General features: G+C 39.9%; 1 protein-coding gene across 1 annotated transcript; it reads left to right on the top strand.

Annotated features, from left to right (window-relative positions):
• Window positions 1-84: 84 nt before the first annotated feature.
• Window positions 85-1823, top strand: LOC138903851 (uncharacterized; the record flags this gene model as incomplete). Its single annotated transcript, XM_070192423.1, has 4 exons — window positions 85-262; window positions 379-475; window positions 914-996; window positions 1699-1823. Coding segments are annotated over 4 exons (366 nt in total), but the record flags the coding sequence as incomplete, so codon positions are not given.
• Window positions 1824-18084: the final 16261 nt, after the last annotated feature.

The following is an 18084-nucleotide window of genomic DNA, read 5'->3' as shown; positions in this document are numbered from 1 at the left end:
AATGATTTAATGGCAAATGCCATCCGGGTCTCAGCTTAAAGTTAAATCTACATAATATTGCACTAATGACTGTCTTATGTTTCTTTTGCCGATATCCTTCTGTGCCGCAAGCATGTAGATCTGGAGTTTGTCTCTTTTGCTGATTCAAAACCTGCCGTGGCCAAGGCAGCTAATTTACTTTTTGTCAAGCATTACGCCAGCACCAAACCAGGAAAACCGAATATTACTGAGTCTGACATGTCTGAGGCTCTACAAGCAGCAGGTCTGTCGATTTATCTTCCTTCCCCCTGTTTGCCTGATTTATTCATCAATATGAATTTTTCATCTTTTCTTAAACGATAGCTTTCTATACACGTGGATAAATTATCAATCCTGCAGGTTATGAGGGACGAGAGCCTGATCTTTTATTAGTTTATGGTCCTGTGAGATGTCACATGGGTTTCCCAGCATGGAGAATCCGGTACACTGAGATTGAGTAAGTACACCCCTGCTGAAATACTTGGCCTTTTTTTTGCTTATCTGTGGCATGATGTGACTCTCTAGATAATGCGTCGGCTCATTTGATTTGAGTATATTAAAGGTACTGCTACTGTGGTATAGTCTTGAACAGTTTAACTCTGACTGCAGACATGCATCTGTTATGAAATTCTTATTGTTGATTATCTGGAGTTATTAAACAACATAAGGGATAGTGTCTTAGGGTACGAGATTCTCTCAAAGTTATATTCCTAGTATAAAGTTAGTTCATATTTGAATTGATTCTTCTTGTCTTCCCTTGTGGTCAAATCATGGTTATAATATTTTTTCTTTTTTAATAATTAGCAACTTGTTAACGTTTCTGGAGCGTGCACTAATTTTAGGACATGTTACAAAAAGGTTTTGGATCTGAGTTTAAATTCATTTATGGCTGCAGACATATGGGGCCCCTGAAGTCCATGAAATTTGGTTCCCTCATAAAAACCATCCATAAATTCACAAAGGTGCATCAAAACTATGGTATGTATAACATTTATATAGCTGGGAATGCTAATCTTCTCTGCTTTCAGAAACCAACCTTGCTCTTTATGCATGTCACCCCTGAGCCTGTCTCTCTACCAAATTAGAAAAAAGGTCCGCCCGGTTCACTAGCATCCCACATTCACGCAGGATCTGGGGAAGTGGATTCACCCTAAGGGGTGTGATGTAGGTAGCCTACCATGATGCAAGCATCGGGTTGGCTCGAAGCCGTGACATGTAAACGGAGACAACTTTACTGTTGCTCCAAGACTCCCCTTAATCTCTATCAAATTAGAAACAAAGCAAATTTTGTCTTATCGTATATCTTGTGTTTAGAGGTTGGATAACTCAATCTCCTTTAAAGATGCAAAATATGGGAAATTTTGAATTTCCGTACTATTGTAGTAGTGATGTATCTATTTGGTATTTAAGCATAATTTAGGGTACACTTTAATACGTTGATGAACGTCCAAACTGATCACACCAATCCTCTCGGACTCTCCTTTGAACACACACCCCGCCCCACCCAAAAAAAAAACTTTTATTTATCTCTTTATCTTTTCTTTTTTGTCGTTGAGGGGGTGGGAAGGGGACATGGAATTGTTTTCCAAAATTTGCTTCTGCAATTTCAATTGCATACACTGATTCAGCAGCTTTGGTTTAAAGAGAACTAATCTGACTTCTTCACGTTTTTGTTTTCAGGCCAATGAACACTTGAAGATGGAGTGATTTTTTCCTCAGTATGAGATTGTTATGCTTCTCAGCATTTACAATATGCAGTCAGCTTCGTCTTATATATTTATATTATTCCAAGATTTCATACAAAATATGTGGCTGCAAACCTTAAATTCTAATAACAAATACCCCTTTGTGCACTCTCTCTCACTCTCTCATACATAATTACTCGTGTGTGCACATTACAACAATAACAACAACAATATACCCAATATTATCCCACACTGTATGGGGAGGGTAGTGTGTACGCAAACCTTACCCCTACATGAGCATAGAGAGGTTGTTTCAATTGACCCTCGGCTCAGGAAAGCATAAGCACTACATTAATGAAAATATAGACAAGAAGGGACTCGTATATGCACATTGTTATAACTTATTAGTTAGAGATGCCTCTTCATGAGATTCTCATTTTGTAGAAGTCACAGATGAACTTATGGTATTTGTCAATAGGAGAAAAGCTATGACAAGGACAGTATAAACTGTATAGGGTGAAAAAGATTGCTGTAATGGCAATGATAGATACCAGATCTCTAACTTCTCGTATACACCAGACTATATTAATTTACTATGCTTAAATGATATATAGAAGTGAGAATATGTATGTATTAACTATTAACTATGGTTTAGTGATAACAATGTATGTGGTAGGTACACGTAAACAATGTGGATACGCTTTGTCTATCCCTCCATCCTGGATCAGTTGACGACATAGAATTGGAAACATTCAGATTTATTTCAGACACTAATTGGTTCATCGTTAAGGATGATATTCTACAATGACGTGAAGTACTAACCTATAAAGTAAATAAACGTCTCTTGTCTGTTTGTTTTCCCCCCCTTTCCTGATTAGCTTACGGGAGATTGACAGGAATGACCCTATAAGGGGTGGTCTTAGCGGAATGTCCTTGTAATTGGCCGTATTTAAAAAAATAGCTTTCGGACCATTGCACACAATTATGCTCTCAGGAATTTTTCTACTGGAGTTTGTGCTATATTTACTCTATCTATATTGTTAATTGTTCACAAACTTTATCTGATTGGCATATTTTGTGCTTATTCAATTGTTTGTCTAACTCTACTAGATTGGTGTAACTTTGTGTCATCTATAATCAACCTATTTGTTAAATTGTTTATTAAAGTCTACCTGGTTGGTATGATTTTGTTTGTGTTGTTCAATACAGTGCCTTTAGAAATTGCAATTTGGTACATAACAATATGACAAAATGGTAGAACTTTTAGCTATAAACATTGTTAGGGATGGCAATGGGACGGTGTGGGGCTGGGCTGGGCTGGGCTGGGCGGGTTTACTCTTATGCGGGGGGAGGCAGGTTAAACCAGTTTTTAAAAAGTTAATGCGAGGCTGGTAGCGGGTTTAATGCGGACTGGCTTTGAATTTTGATCTTCTCCGAAACAAAGTGATCATTTCCACTAAATTTCACATTCTAACTCACTAGCAATTTAATTTTGGTTTCTCTCCAAGAAAAGCATTCTTGTTTTTGTATCTTGTACTTATTTTATTTTCATTAATTTATTTTTAAAAACGATAATGGTTAACTTTGGAAAGCATGAATAGTTAACTTTCAGAAATTAGTAATAAGGGATATATATAATCAGTTAAGCACTGTCACCATAAGTGACTTAATTTTCTTAATATGAAAAACTACTGTTCTTCTACAAGTATTCCTTTTTACTGCTAATTTCCTTATATTCCAGTGGAGATAATTATCTAGTATCAATTAGGGGCAGAATCATGAATAATCTTAGGATAAGAGTGATTAGATCTACAAATTAATATGCCATTAAATTTTAATTCTAAACTGCAAAAACTACTTTTATGTCTTTAGCTCAACATTTAATCACTCTATCCAATATACAAATTGCTATTTATCATATTTTATTGTTCGTACATTTCTACTGAACTCTCAATCTAAACTTCTAGTAGTATAAAATGTCAAACTAGTTTGTTTTAGAAAAAAAAAAAAACATAAGTGTGGCGGGTCGGGTTGAAAACAGAAAAAATGGCTATGCGGGGCGGATTAAAATTTTTGTGGATTTTGCCAAACCCGCCCCGCACCCGCCGCATTGCCATCCCTAAATATTGTATTATTATATTGCATTTAGTACAAAATCCTGCCATGTTGGTAGATCTTAACTGAAGCTTATCTATCTATATATATATATATATATATATATATATATATATATATATATACTATACTAAAAGCGCGAAGCCCCTTAATGAAATGTCGATTGTTTTTTTTACCCTTTAAAAATTAATGTCACATTGGACAAAATTGTGATTGTATATTAATTATTTTCCTAATATATAAAACTTTAAAATCAACTAAATTTTATTTATTAAATTATTTCTTATTTGAACTATGTAAAAACTCCTAATATATAGGAATTAAAGCCAAGTGTTCCATGAAGGGGTGTTTGAAACCTTTGAGCTTCAACTGGATTGAGTTTAGTTTTTGAGTGTCTTTGGTCACACTAAACCGATCCCTTGTGTTACAAAGTAGCTCATTCAAGTTCATTGAGATTGAGCTGTAAACATGAAAGAGATAATATGAAATGTATCAATTGCATCTATATTATGGCTGAATCTAATTCATTTGCTAAGGACTCAACATTGCCCAACTATGGTTTGCAGTTTCTTCCTGTAAGCAATGAAGAATGCTATGAATGAAAAGTTATCATCTTGCTTCTCGGCTCTCTAAGTAACAAAGGTTGATAAAGTAGTAGCCCCTTTCCTCAGTCACTCTCTTGGCCTCTTAAGTGATTAGGCTATCAGCTTTAAGGGGATTGTAGTTTAAAGCTATGTTGCAAGGGCTCTTCGAAAATGTCGCCGGGTGCGTGTCGGATCCTCCAAAATAGTGTATTTTTGGAGGATCCGACATGGGTGCGCCATCATTTTGGAGAGTCTAGGCAACATAGGTTTAAAGATTCCTTCTATGTTTAGAGGAGCATAATATTCATTTTTCTTAAAATCGATATATATTAGCTTACTTTTGGTTTTGGACATCTTTTTCAGTGTGGTAACCTTGGTCTTCATTTGGTCTGGCTCATCCTACACTTGATCATCAATGTTTGGTACTCTGTATTGGGTTGGAACATGGGCAATCATTTCATGGAGATGGTAATGGTAAATTTTCTGTTGGCAGGCAGAATTGGAACATGAAATTAAAGGATGCTACCTCTGCTACTCAAGCAGCGGCTGAGTTTGCTGAACTTGCAAGCCTAGTTGCCAGAGCTGTTGTAGAACTTTATAGGAAATATTGTGTTGATGATGGTGGTTCATGCCACTTAGGTTTCAAGGATGAAAGGTTGGAACATGGGCAATCATTTCCTGGAGATGGTAATGGTAATATTTCTTAGGCAGGCAGAATTGGAACATGAAATTTAAGGCTGCTACCACTACTGCTCAAGGAGCGGCCGAGTTTGCAGAACATGCAAGCCTAGCTGCCAGAGCTGTTGTAGAACTTTAATGGCAATATTGTGTTGATGATGGTGGTTCATGCCACTTAGGTTTCAAGAATTAAAGGCTGAAACATGGGCAATCATTTCCTGGAGATGGTAATGATAAATTTTCTGTTGGCAAGCAGAATTGGAACATGAAATTTAAGGATGCTACCTCTGCTACTCAAGCAGCGGCTGAGTTTGCTGAACTTGCAAGCCTAGCGACCACAGTTGTTGTAAACTCTATAGGAAATATTATGTTGATGATGGTGGTTCATGCCACTTAGGTTTCAAGGATGAAAGATTGGAATATGGGAAATTATTTCCTGGAGATGGTAATGGTAATTTTTCGGTTGGCAGGCAGAATTGGATCATGAAATTTAAAGATTCTACCACTGCTTCTCAAGCAACGGCTGATTTTGCAGAACATGGTAACCTAGCTGCCAAAGCTGTTGTAGAACTTTCAAGGCAATATTGTATTGATGATGGAGGATCATGACTCTTAGGTTTCAAGGATGAAAGGTTGGAACATGGGCAATCATTTCCTGGAGATGGTAATGATAAATTTTCTGTTGGCAGGCGGAATTGGAACATGAAATTTAAGGATGGTACCTCTGCTACTCAAGCAGCGACTGAGTTTGCTGAACTTGCAAGCCTAGCTGCCAGAGCTGTTGTAGAACTTTAAAGGTAATATTGAGTTGATGATGATGGTTCATACCGCTTAGGTTACAAGGATGAAGGGTTGGAACATGGGCAATCATTTCCTAGAGATGGTAATGGTAAATTTTCGGTTGGCAGGCAGAATTGGAATATGAAATTTAAGGATGCTACCTCTGCTGCTCAAGCAGCGGCTGAGTTTGCAGAACATGCAAGCCTAACTGCCAGAGCTGTTGTAGAACTTTCAAGGCAATATTGTGTTGATGATGGTGGTTCATGCCACTTAGGTTTCAAGGATTAAAGGTTGGAACATGGACAATCATTTCCTTGAGATGGAAATGGTAATTTTTCTATTGGCAGGCAGAATTGGAACATGAAATTTAAAGATGCTCCCTCTGCTGCTCAAGCAGCGGCTGATTTTGGAGAATATGCAAGCCTAGCTACCAGAGCTGTTGTAGAACTTTCAAGGCAATATTGTGTTGATGATGATGGTTCATGCCACTTAGGTTTCAAGGATGAAAGGTTGGAACATGGGCAATCATTTCCTTGAGATGGTAATGGTAATTTTTCTATTGGCAGGCAGTATTGGAACATGAAATTTAAGGATGCTACCTCTGCTGCTCAAGCAGCGGCTGATTTTGGAGAATATGCAAGCCTTGCTGCCAGCGCTATTGGAGAACTTTCAAGGCAATATTGTGTTGATGATGGTGGTTCATTCCACTTAGGTTTCAAGGATGAAAGTTTGGAACATGCGTAATCATTTCCTTGAGATGGTAATGGTAATTTTTCTATTGGCAGGCAGTATTGGAATATGAAATTTAAGTATGCTACCTCTGCTGCTCAAGCAGCGGCTGAGTTTGCAGAACATGCAAGCCAGCTGCCAGAGCTGTAGTAGAACTTTCAAGGCAATATTGTGTTGATGATGGAGGTTCATGCATGTTAGGTTTCAAGGATGAAAGGTTGTAACATGGGCAATCATTTCCTTGAGATGGTAATGGTAATTTTTCTATTGGCAGGCAGTATTGGAATATGAAATTTAAGGATGCTACCTCTGCTGCTCAAGCAGCGGCTGAGTTTGGAGAACATGCAAGCCTAGCTGCCAGAGCTGTAAGAGATTTTTCAAGGCAATATTGTGTTGATGATGGTGGTTCAAGCCACTTAGGTTTCAAGGATGAAAGGTTGGAACATGGGCAAGCATTTCCTGGAGATGGTAATGTTAATTTTTCTATTGGCAGGCAGAATTGGAACATGAAATTTAAGGATGCTACCATTGCTACTCAATCAACGACTGAGTTTGCAGAACATGCAAGCCTAGCTGCCAGAGCTATTGTAGGACTTTCAAGGCAATATTAAGTTGATGATTATGGTTCATGCCACGTAGTTTTCAAGGATCAAAGGTTGGAACATGGGTAATCGTTTCCTTGAGGTGGTAATGGTATTTTTTCTGTTGGCAGGCAGAATTGGAACCTGAAATTTAAGGATGCTACCTCTGCTACTCAAGCAGCGACTGAGTTTGCTGAACTTGCAAGCCTAGCTGCCAGAGCTGTTGTAGAACTTTAAAGGCAATATTGAGTTGATGATGGTGGTTCATGCCGCTTAGGTTTCAAGGATGAAGGGTTGGAACATGGGCAATCATTTCCTGGAGATGGTAATGGTAAGTTTTCGGTTGGCAAGCAGAATTGGAATATGAAATTTAAGGATGCTACCTCTGCTGCTCAAGCAGCGGCTGAGTTTGCAGAACATGCAATCCTAACTGCCAGAGCTGTTGTAGAACTTTCAAGGCAATATTGTGTTGATGATGGTGGTTCATGCCACTTAGGTTTCAAGGATTAAAGGTTGGAACATGGACAATCATTTCCTTGAGATGGTAATGGTAATTTTTCTATAGGCAGGCAGAATTGGAACATGAAATTTAAAGATGCTCCCTCTGCTGCTCAAGCAGCGGCTGATTTTGGAGAATATGCAAGCCTAGCTACCAGAGCTGTTATAGAACTTTCAAGGCAATATTGTGTTGATGATGATGGTTCATGCCACTTAGGTTTCAAGGATGAAAGGTTAGAACATGGGCAATCATTTTCTTGAGATGGTAATGGTAATTTTTCTATTGGCAGGCAGTATTGGAACATGAAATTTAAGGATGCTACCTCTGCTGCTCAAGCAGCGGCTGATTTTGGAATATATGCAAGCCTTGCTGCCAGCGCTATTGGAGAACTTTCAAGGCAATATTGTGTTGATGATGGTCGTTCATTCCACTTAGGTTTCAAGGATGAAAGTTTGGAACATGGGTAATCATTTTCTTGAGATGGTAATGGTAATTTTTCTATTGGCAGGCAGTATTGGAATATGAAATTTAAGTATGCTACCTCTGCTGCTCAAGCAGCGGCTGAGTTTGCAGAACATGCAAGCCAGCTGCCAGAGCTGTTGTAGAACTTTCAAGGCAATATTGTGTTGATGATGGTGGTTCATGCCAGTTAGGTTTCAAGGATGAAAGGTTGGAACATGGGCAATCATTTCCTTGAGATGGTAATGGTAATTTTTCTATTGGCAGGCAGTATTGGAATATGAAATTTAAGGATGCTACCTCTGCTGCTCAAGCAGCGGCTGAGTTTGGAGAACATGCAAGCCTAGCTGCCAGAGCTGTAAGAGATTTTTCAAGGCAATATTGTGTTGATGATGGTGGTTCAAGCCACTTAGGTTTCAAGGATGAAAGGTTGGAACATGGGCAAGCATTTCCTGGAGATGGTAATGTTAATTTTTCTATTGGCAGGCAGAATTGGAACATGAAATTTAAGGATGCTACCATTGCTACTCAATCAACGGCTGAGTTTGCAGAACATGCAAGCCTAGCTGCCAGAGATATTGTAGGACTTTCAAGGCAATATTAAGTTGATGATTATGGTTCATGCCACTTAGTTTTCAAGGATGAAAGGTTGGAACATGGGTAATCGTTTCCTTGAGGTGGTAATGGTAATTTTTCTGTTGGCAGGCAGAATTGGAACATGAAATTTAAGGATGCTACCTCTACTGCTCAAGCAGCAGCTGATTTTGGAGAATATGCAAGCCTTGCTGCCAGCGCTATTGGAGAACTTTCAAGGCAATATTGTGTTGATGATGGTGGTTCATTCCACTTAGGTTTCAAGGATGAAAGTTTGGAACATGGGTAATCATTTCCTTGAGATGGTAATGGTAATTTTTCTATTGGCAGGCAGTATTGGAATATGAAATTTAAGTATGCTACCTCTACTGCTCAAGCAGCGGCTGAGTTTGCAGAACATGCAAGCCAGCTGCCAGAGCTGTTGTAGAACTTTCAAGGCAATATTGTGTTGATGATGGTGGTTCATGCATGTTAGGTTTCAAGGATGAAAGGTTGTAACATGGGCAATCATTTCCTTGAGATGGTAATGGTAATTTTTCTATTGGCAGGCAGTATTGGAATATGAAATTTAAGGATGCTACCTCTGCTGCTCAAGCAGCGGCTGAGTTTGCAGAACATGCAAGCCTAACTGCCAGAGCTGTAAGAGATTTTTCAAGGCAATATTGTGTTGATGATGGTGGTTCAAGCCACTTAGGTTTCAAGGATGAAAGGTTGGAACATGGGCAAGCATTTCCTGGAGATGGTAATGTTAATTTTTCTATTGGCAGGCAGAATTGGAACATGAAATTTAAGGATGCTACCATTGCTACTCAATCAACGACTGAGTTTGCAGAACATGCAAGCCTAGCTGCCAGAGCTATTGTAGGACTTTCAAGGCAATATTAAGTTGATGATTATGGTTCATGCCACGTAGTTTTCAAGGATCAAAGGTTGGAACATGGGTAATCGTTTCCTTGAGGTGGTAATGGTAATTTTTCTGTTGGCAGGCAGAATTGGAACCTGAAATTTAAGGATGCTACCTCTGCTACTCAAGCAGCGACTGAGTTTGCTGAACTTGCAAGCCTAGCTGCCAGAGCTGTTATAGAACTTTAAAGGCAATATTGAGTTGATTATGGTGGTTCATGCCGCTTAGGTTTCAAGGATGAAGGGTTGGAACATGGGCAATCATTTCCTGGAGATGGTAATGGTAAGTTTTCGGTTGGCAAGCAGAATTGGAATATGAAATTTAAGGATGCTACCTCTGCTGCTCAAGCAGCGGCTGAGTTTGCAGAACATGCAAGCCTAACTGCCAGAGCTGTTGTAGAACTTTCAAGGCAATATTGTGTTGTTGATGGTGGTTCATGCCACTTAGGTTTCAAGGATTAAAGGTTGGAACATGGACAATCATTTCCTTCAGATGGTAATGGTAATTTTTCTATAGGCAGGCAGAATTGGAACATGAAATTTAAAGATGCTCCCTCTGCTGCTCAAGCAGCGGCTGATTTTGGAGAATATGCAAGCCTAGCTACCAGAGCTGTTATAGAACTTTCAAGGCAATATTGTGTTGATGATGATGGTTCATGCCACTTAGGTTTCAAGGATGAAAGGTTGGAACATGGGCAATCATTTCCTTGAGATGGTAATGGTAATTTTTCTATTGGCAGGCAGTATTGGAACATGAAATTTAAGGATGCTACCTCTGCTGCTCAAGCAGCGGCTGATTTTGGAATATATGCAAGCCTTGCTGCCAGCGCTATTGGAGAACTTTCAAGGCAATATTGTGTTGATGATGGTCGTTCATTCCACTTAGGTTTCAAGGATGAAAGTTTGGAACATGGGTAATCATTTTCTTGAGATGGTAATGGTAATTTTTCTATTGGCAGGCAGTATTGGAATATGAAATTTAAGTATGCTACCTGTGCTGCTCAAGCAGCGGCTGAGTTTGCAGAACATGCAAGCCAGCTTCCAGAGCTGTTGTAGAACTTTCAAGGCAATATTGTGTTGATGATGGTGGTTCATGCCAGTTAGGTTTCAAGGATGAAAGGTTGGAACATGGGCAATCATTTCCTTGAGATGGTAATGGTAATTTTTCTATTGGCAGGCAGTATTGGAATATGAAATTTAAGGATGCTACCTCTGCTGCTCAAGCAGCGGCTGAGTTTGGAGAACATGCAAGCCTAGCTGCCAGAGCTGTAAGAGATTTTTCAAGGTAATATTGTGTTGATGATGGTGGTTCAAGCCACTTAGGTTTCAAGGATGAAAGGTTGGAACATGGGCAAGCATTTCCTGGAGATGGTAATGTTAATTTTTCTATTGGCAGGCAGAATTGGAACATGAAATTTAAGGATGCTACCATTGCTACTCAATCAACGGCTGAGTTTGCAGAACATGCAAGCCTAGCTGCCAGAGATATTGTAGGACTTTCAAGGCAATATTAAGTTGATGATTATGGTTCATGCCACTTAGTTTTCAAGGATGAAAGGTTGGAACATGGGTAATCGTTTCCTTGAGGTGGTAATGGTAATTTTTCTGTTGGCAGGCAGAATTGGAACATGAAATTTAAGGATGCTACCTCTGCTGCTCAAGTAGCGACTGAGTTTGCATAACATGCAAGCCTAGTTATCAGAGCTGTTGTATAACTTTCAAGGCAATATTGTGTTGATGATGGTGGTTCATGCCACTTAGGTTTCAAGGATGAAAGGTTGGAACATGGGAAATCATTTCCTTGAGATGGTAATGGTAATTTTTCTATTGGCAGGTAGTATTGGAACATGAAATTTAAGGATGCTACCTCTGCTGCTCAAGCAGCAGCTGAGTTTGCAGACCATGCAAGCCTAACTGCCAGAGCTGTTATAGAACTTTCAAGGCAATATTGTGTTGATGATGATGGTTCATGCTACTTAAGTTTCAAGGATAAAAGGTTGGGACATGGGAAAGCATTTCCTGGAGATGGTTATGTTAATTTTTCTGTTGGCAAGTAGAATTGGAACATGAAATTTAAGGATGCTACCTCTGTTGCTCAAGCAACGGCTGAGTTTGGAGAATATGCAAGCCTAGCTGCCAGAGCTGTAAGAGATTTTTCAAGGCAATATTGTGTTGATGATGGTGGTTTATGCCACTTAGGTTTCAAGGATAAAAGGTTGGAACATGGGCAATCATTTCCTGGAGATGGTAATGGTAATTTTTCTATTGGCAGGCAGAATTGGAACATGAAATTTAAGGATGCTACCATTGCTACTCAAGCAGCGGCTCAGTTTGCAGAACATGCAAGCCTAGCTGTCAGAGCTATTGTAGAACTTTCAAGGCAATATTGAGTTGAAAATTATGGTTCATGCCACTTAGTTTTCAAGGATGAAAGGTTGGAACATGGGTAATCATTTCCTTTAGGTGGTAATGGTAATTTTTCTGTTGGCAGGCAGAATTTGAACATGAAATTTAAGGATTCTACCTCTGCTGCTCAAGTAGCGACTAAGTTTGCAAAACATGCAAGCCTAGCTACAAATGTTGTTGTATAACTTTCAAGGCAATATCGAGTTGATGATGGTAGTTGAGGCCACTTAGGTTTTAAGGATGAAAGGTTGGAACATGTGTAAGCATTTCCTAGAGATGGTTATGTTAATTTTTCTGTTGGCAAGCAGAATTGGAACATGAAATTTAAGGATGCTACCTCTGCTGCTCAAGAAGCGGCTGAGATTGCAGAACATCCAAGCCTAGCTGCCAGAGCTGTTGTAGAACTTTCAAGGCAATATTGTGTTGATGATAGTGGTTCATGCCACTTAGGTTTCAAGGATGAAAGGTTGGAACACGGGCAATCATTTCCTGTTGATGGTAATGTTAATTTTTTGTTGGCAGGTAGTATTGGAACTTGAAATTTAAGGATGCTACCTCTGCTGCTCAAGCAACGGCTGAGTTTGGAGAATATGCAAGCCTAGCTGCTAGAGCTGTTGGAGAACTTTCAAGGAAATATTATGTTGATGATGATGGTTCATGCCACTTAGGTTTCAAGGTTTAAAGGTTGGAACATGGACAATCATTTCCTTGAGATGGTAATGGTAATTTTGTATTGGCAGGCAGTATTGGAACATGAAATTTAAGGATGCTACCTCTGCTGCTCAAGCAGCGGCTAATTTTGGAGATTATGCAAGCCTAGCTGCCAGAGCTGTTGGAGAACTTTCAAGGCAATATTGTGTTCATGATGGTGGTTCATCCCACTTAGGTTTCAAGGATGAAAGTTTGGAACATGGGCAATCATTTCCTTGAGATGGTAATGGTAATTTTTCTATTGGCAGGCAGTATTGGAATATGAAATTTAAGTATGCTACCTCTGCTGCTCAAATAGCGGCTGAGTTTGCAGAACATGCAAGCCAGCTGCCAGAGCTGTTGTAGAACTTTCAACCCAATATTGTATTGATGATGGTGGTTCATGCCAGTTAGGTTTCAAGGATGAAAGGTTGGAACATGGGCAAGCATTTCCCAGAGATGGTAATGCTAATTTTTCTATTGGCAGGCATAATTGGAACATGAAATTTAAGGATGCTACCATTACTACTCAAGCAGCGGCTGAGTTTACAGAACATGGAAGCCTAGCTGCCAGAGCTATTGTAGGACTTTCAAGGCAATATTGAGTTGATGATTATGGTTCATGCCACTTAGTTTTCAAGAATGAAAGGTTGGAACATGGGTAATCGTTTCCTTGAGGTGGTAATGGTAATTGTTCTGTTGGCAGGCAGAATTGAAACATGAAATTTAAGGATGCTACCTCTGTTGCTCAAGTAGCGACTGAGTTTGCAAAACATGCAAGCCTAGCTACAAATGTTGTTGTATAACTTTCAAGGCAATATTGAGTTGATGATGGTGGTTGATGCCACTTAGGTTTCAAGGATGAAAGGTTGGAACATGGGCAAGCATTTCCTGGAGATGGTTATGTTAATTTTTCTGTTGGCAAGCAGAATTGGAACATGAAATTTAAGGATGCTACCTCTGTTGCTCAAGAAGCGGCTGAGATTGCAGAATATCCAAGCCTAGCTGCGAGAGCTGTTGTAGAACTATCAAGGCAATATTATGTTGATGATGATGGTTCATGCCACTTAGGTTTCAGGATTAAAGGTTGGAACATGGGCAATCATTTCCTTGAGATGGTAATGGTAATTTTGTATTGGCAGGCAGTATTGGAACATGAAATTTAAGGATGCTACCTCTGCTTAAGCAGCGGCTGATTTTGGAGAATATGCAAGCCTAGCTGCCAGAGCTGTTGGAGAACTTTCAAGGCAATATTGTGTTCATGATGGTGGTTCATGCCACTTAGGTTTCAAGGATGAAAGGTTGGAATATGGGCAATCATTTCCTTGAGATGGTAATGGTAATTTTTCTATTGGCAGGCAGTATTGGAATATGAAATTTAAGGATGCTACCTCTGCTGCTCAAGCAGCGGCTGATTTTGGAGAATATGCACGCCTAGCTGCCAGAGCTGTTGGAGAACTTTCAAGGCAATATTGTGTTCATGATGGTGGTTCATGCCACTTAGGTTTCAAGGATGAAAGTTTGGAACATGGGCAATCATTTCCTTGAGATGGTAATGGTAATTTTTCTATTGGCAGGCAGTATTGGAATATGAAATTTAAGTATGCTACCTCTGCTGCTCAAGTAGCGGCTGAGTTTGCAGAACATGCAAGCCAGCTGCCAGAGCTGTTGTAGAACTTTCAACGCAATATTGTGTTGATGATGGTGGTTCATGCCAGTTAGGTTTCAAGGATGAAAGGTTGGAACATGGGCAAGCATTTCCTAGAGATGGTAATGCTAATTTTTCTATTGGCAGGCATAATTGGAACATGAAATTTAAGGATGCTACCATTACTACTCAAGTAGCGGCTGAGTTTGTAGAACATGCAAGCCTATTTGCCAGAGCAGTTGTAGAACTTTCAAGGCATTATTGCGTTGATGATGGTGGTTCATGCCACTTAGGTTTCCAGGATGAAAGGTTGGAACATGGGAAATCATTTCCTTGAGATGGTAATGGTAATTTTTTATAGGCAGGCAGTATTGGAACATGAAATTTAAGGATGCTACCTCTGCTGCTCAAGCAGCGGCTGATTTTGGAGAATATGCAAGCCTAGCTGCCAGAGCTGTTGGAGAACTTTCTAGGCAATATTGTGTTCATGACGGTGGTTCATGCCACTTAGGTTTCAAGGATGAAAGGTTGGAACATGGGCAATCATTTCCTTGAGATGGTAATGGTAATTTTTCTATTGGCAGGCAGAATTGGAACATGAAATTTAAGAATGCTACCTCTACTGCTCAAGCAGCGGCTGAGTTTGTAGAATATGCAAGCCTATCTGCCAGAGCTGTTGGAGAACTTTCAAGGAAATATTGTGTTGATGATGATGGTTCATGCCACTTAGGTTTCAAGGATTAAAGGTTGGAACATGGGTAATCGTTTCCTTGAGGTGGTAATGGTAATTTTTCTGTTGGCAGGCAGAATTGGAACATGAAATTTAAGGATGCTACCGCTGCTGCTCAAGTTGCGACTGAGTTTGCAAACATGCAACCCTAACTGCCAGAGCTATTATAGAACTTTCAAGGCAATATTATGTTGATGATGATTGTTCATGCTACTTAGGTTTCAAGGATAAAAGGTTGGAACATGGGAAAGCATTTCCTGGAGATGGTAATGTTAATTTTTCTGTTGGCAAGCAAAATTGGAACATGAAATTTAAGGATGCTACCCCTGCTGCTCAAGCAGCGGCTGAGTTTGCAGAACATGCAAGCCTAGCTGCCAGAGCTGTTGTAGAACTTTAATGGCAATATTGTGTTGATGATGGTGGTTCATGCCACTTAGGTTTAAAGGATTAAAGGTTGAAACATGGGCAATCATTTCCTAGAGATGGTAATGATAAATTTTGTGTTGGCAGGCAGAATTGGAACATGAAATTTAAGGATGCTACCTCTGCTACTCAAGCAGCGGCTGAGTTTGCTGAACTTGCAAGCCTAGCTACCAGAGCTGTTGTAGAACTCTATAGGAAATATTGTGTTGATGATGGTGGTTCATGCCACTTAGGTTTCAAGGATGAAAGATTGGAACATGGGAAATCATTTCCTGGAGATGGTAATGGTAATTTTTCGGTTGGCAGGCAGAATTGGATCATGAAATTTAAAGATTCTACCTCTGCTTCTCAAGCAGCGGCTAAGTTTGCAGAACATGGAAACCTAGCTGTTGTAGAACTTTCAAGGGAATATTGAGGATCATGCCTCTTAGGTTTCAAGGATGAAAGGTTGGAACATGGGCAATCATTTCCTGGAGATGGTAATGAAAATTTTTCTGTTGGCAGGCGGAATTGGAACATGAAATTTAAGGATATTACCTCTGCTACTCAAGCAGCGGCTGAGTTTGCTGAACTTGCAAGCCTAGCTGCCAGAGCTGTTGTAGAACTTTAAAGGCAATATTATGTTGATGATGGTGGTTCATGCCGCATAGGTTTCAAGGATGAATGGTTGGAACATGGGCAATCATTTCCTGGAGATGGTAATGGTAATTTTTCGGTTGGCAGGCAGAATAGGAATATGAAATTTAAGGATGCTACCTCTGCTGCTCAAGCAGCGGCTGAGTTTGCAGAACATGCAAGCCTAACTGCCAGAGCTGTTGTAGAACTTTCAAGGCAATATTGTGTTGATGATGGTGGTTCATGCCACTTAGGTTTCAAGGATTAAAGGTTGGAACATGGACAATCATTTCCTTGAGATGGTAATGGTAATTTTTCTATTGGCAGGCAGAATTGGAACATGAAATTTAAAGATGCTCCCTCTGCTGCTCAAGCAGCGGCTGATTTTGGAGAAACGCAAGCCTAGCTACCAGAGCTGTTGTAGAACTTTCAAGGCAATATTGTGTTGATGATGATGGTTCATGCCACTTAGGTTTCAAGGATGAAAGGTTGGAACATGGGGAATCATTTCCTTGAGATGGTAATGGTAATTTTTCTATTGGCAGGCAGTATTGGAACATGAAATTTAAGGATGCTACCTCTGCTGCTCAAGTAGCGGCTGATTTTGGAGAATATGCAAGCCTATCTGCCAGCGCTATTGGAGAACCTTCAAGGCAATATTGTGTTGATGATGGTGGTTCATTCCACTTAGGTTTCAAGGATGAAAGGTTGGAACATGGGCAATCATTTCCTTGTGATGGTAATGGTAATTTTTCTATTGGCAGGCAGTATTGGAATATGAAATTTAAGTATGCTACCTCTGCTGCTCAAGCAGCGGCTGAGTTTGCAGAACATGCAAGCCAGCTGCCAGAGCTGTTGTCGAACTTTCAAGGCAATATTGTGTTGATGATGGTGGTTCATGCCAGTTAGGTTTCAAGGATAAAAGGTTGGAACATGGGTAATCATTTCGTTGAGATGGTAATGGTAATTTTTCTATTGGCAGGCAGTATTGGAATATGAAATTTAAGGATACAACCTCTGCTGCTCAAGAAGCGGCTGAGTTTGGAGAACATGCAAGCCTAGCTGCCAGAGCTGTAAGAGATTTTTCAAGGCAATATTGTGTTGATGATGGTGGTTCAAGCCACTTAGGTTTCAAGGATGAAAGGTTGGAACATGGGCAAGTATTTCCTGGAGATGGTAATGTTAATTTTTCTATTGGCAGGGAGAATTGGAACATGAAATTTAAGGATGCTACCATTGCTACTCAAGCAGCGGCTGCGTTTGCAGAACATGCAAGCCTAGCTGCCAGAGCTATTGTAGCACTTTCAAGGCAATATTGAGTTGATGATTATGGTTCATTCCACTTAGTTTTCAAGGGTGAAAGGTTGGAACATGGGTAATCATTTCCTTGAGGTGGTAATGGTAATTTTTCTGTTGGCAGGCAGAATTGGAACATGAAATTTAAGGATACTAACTCAGCAGCTCAAGTAGCGACTGAGTTTGCAAAACATGCAAGCCTAGCTACAAATGTTGTTGTATAACTTTCAAGGCAATATTGAGTAGTTGATGGTGGTTCATGCCACTTAGGTTTCAAGGATGAAAGGTTGGAACATGGGCAATCATTTCCTGGAGATGGTTATGTTAATTTTTCTATTGGCAAGCAGAATTGAAACATGAAATTTAAGGATGCTACCTCTGCTGCTCAAGCAGTGGCTGAGTTTGCAGAACATGCAAGCCTAGCTGCCAGAGCTATTGTAGAACTTTCAAGGCAATATTGAGTTGATGATTATGGTTCATGCCACTTAGTTTTCAAGGATGAAAGGTTGGAACATGGGTAATCGTTTCCTTGAGGTGGTAATGGTAATTTTTCTGTTGGCAGGCAGAATTGGAACATGAAATTTAAGGATGCTACCGCTGCTGCTCAAGTAGCGACTGAGTTTGCAAACATGCAACCCTAACTGCCAGAGC

The sequence above is a fragment of the Nicotiana tomentosiformis genome, unplaced genomic scaffold (genome assembly GCF_000390325.3).
Source record: "Nicotiana tomentosiformis unplaced genomic scaffold, ASM39032v3 Un00044, whole genome shotgun sequence".
NCBI classification, from domain to species: domain Eukaryota; kingdom Viridiplantae; phylum Streptophyta; class Magnoliopsida; order Solanales; family Solanaceae; genus Nicotiana; species Nicotiana tomentosiformis.
Note: the sequence above shows the minus strand (reverse complement) of the source record. Positions and strands in the feature narration are given on the sequence as shown.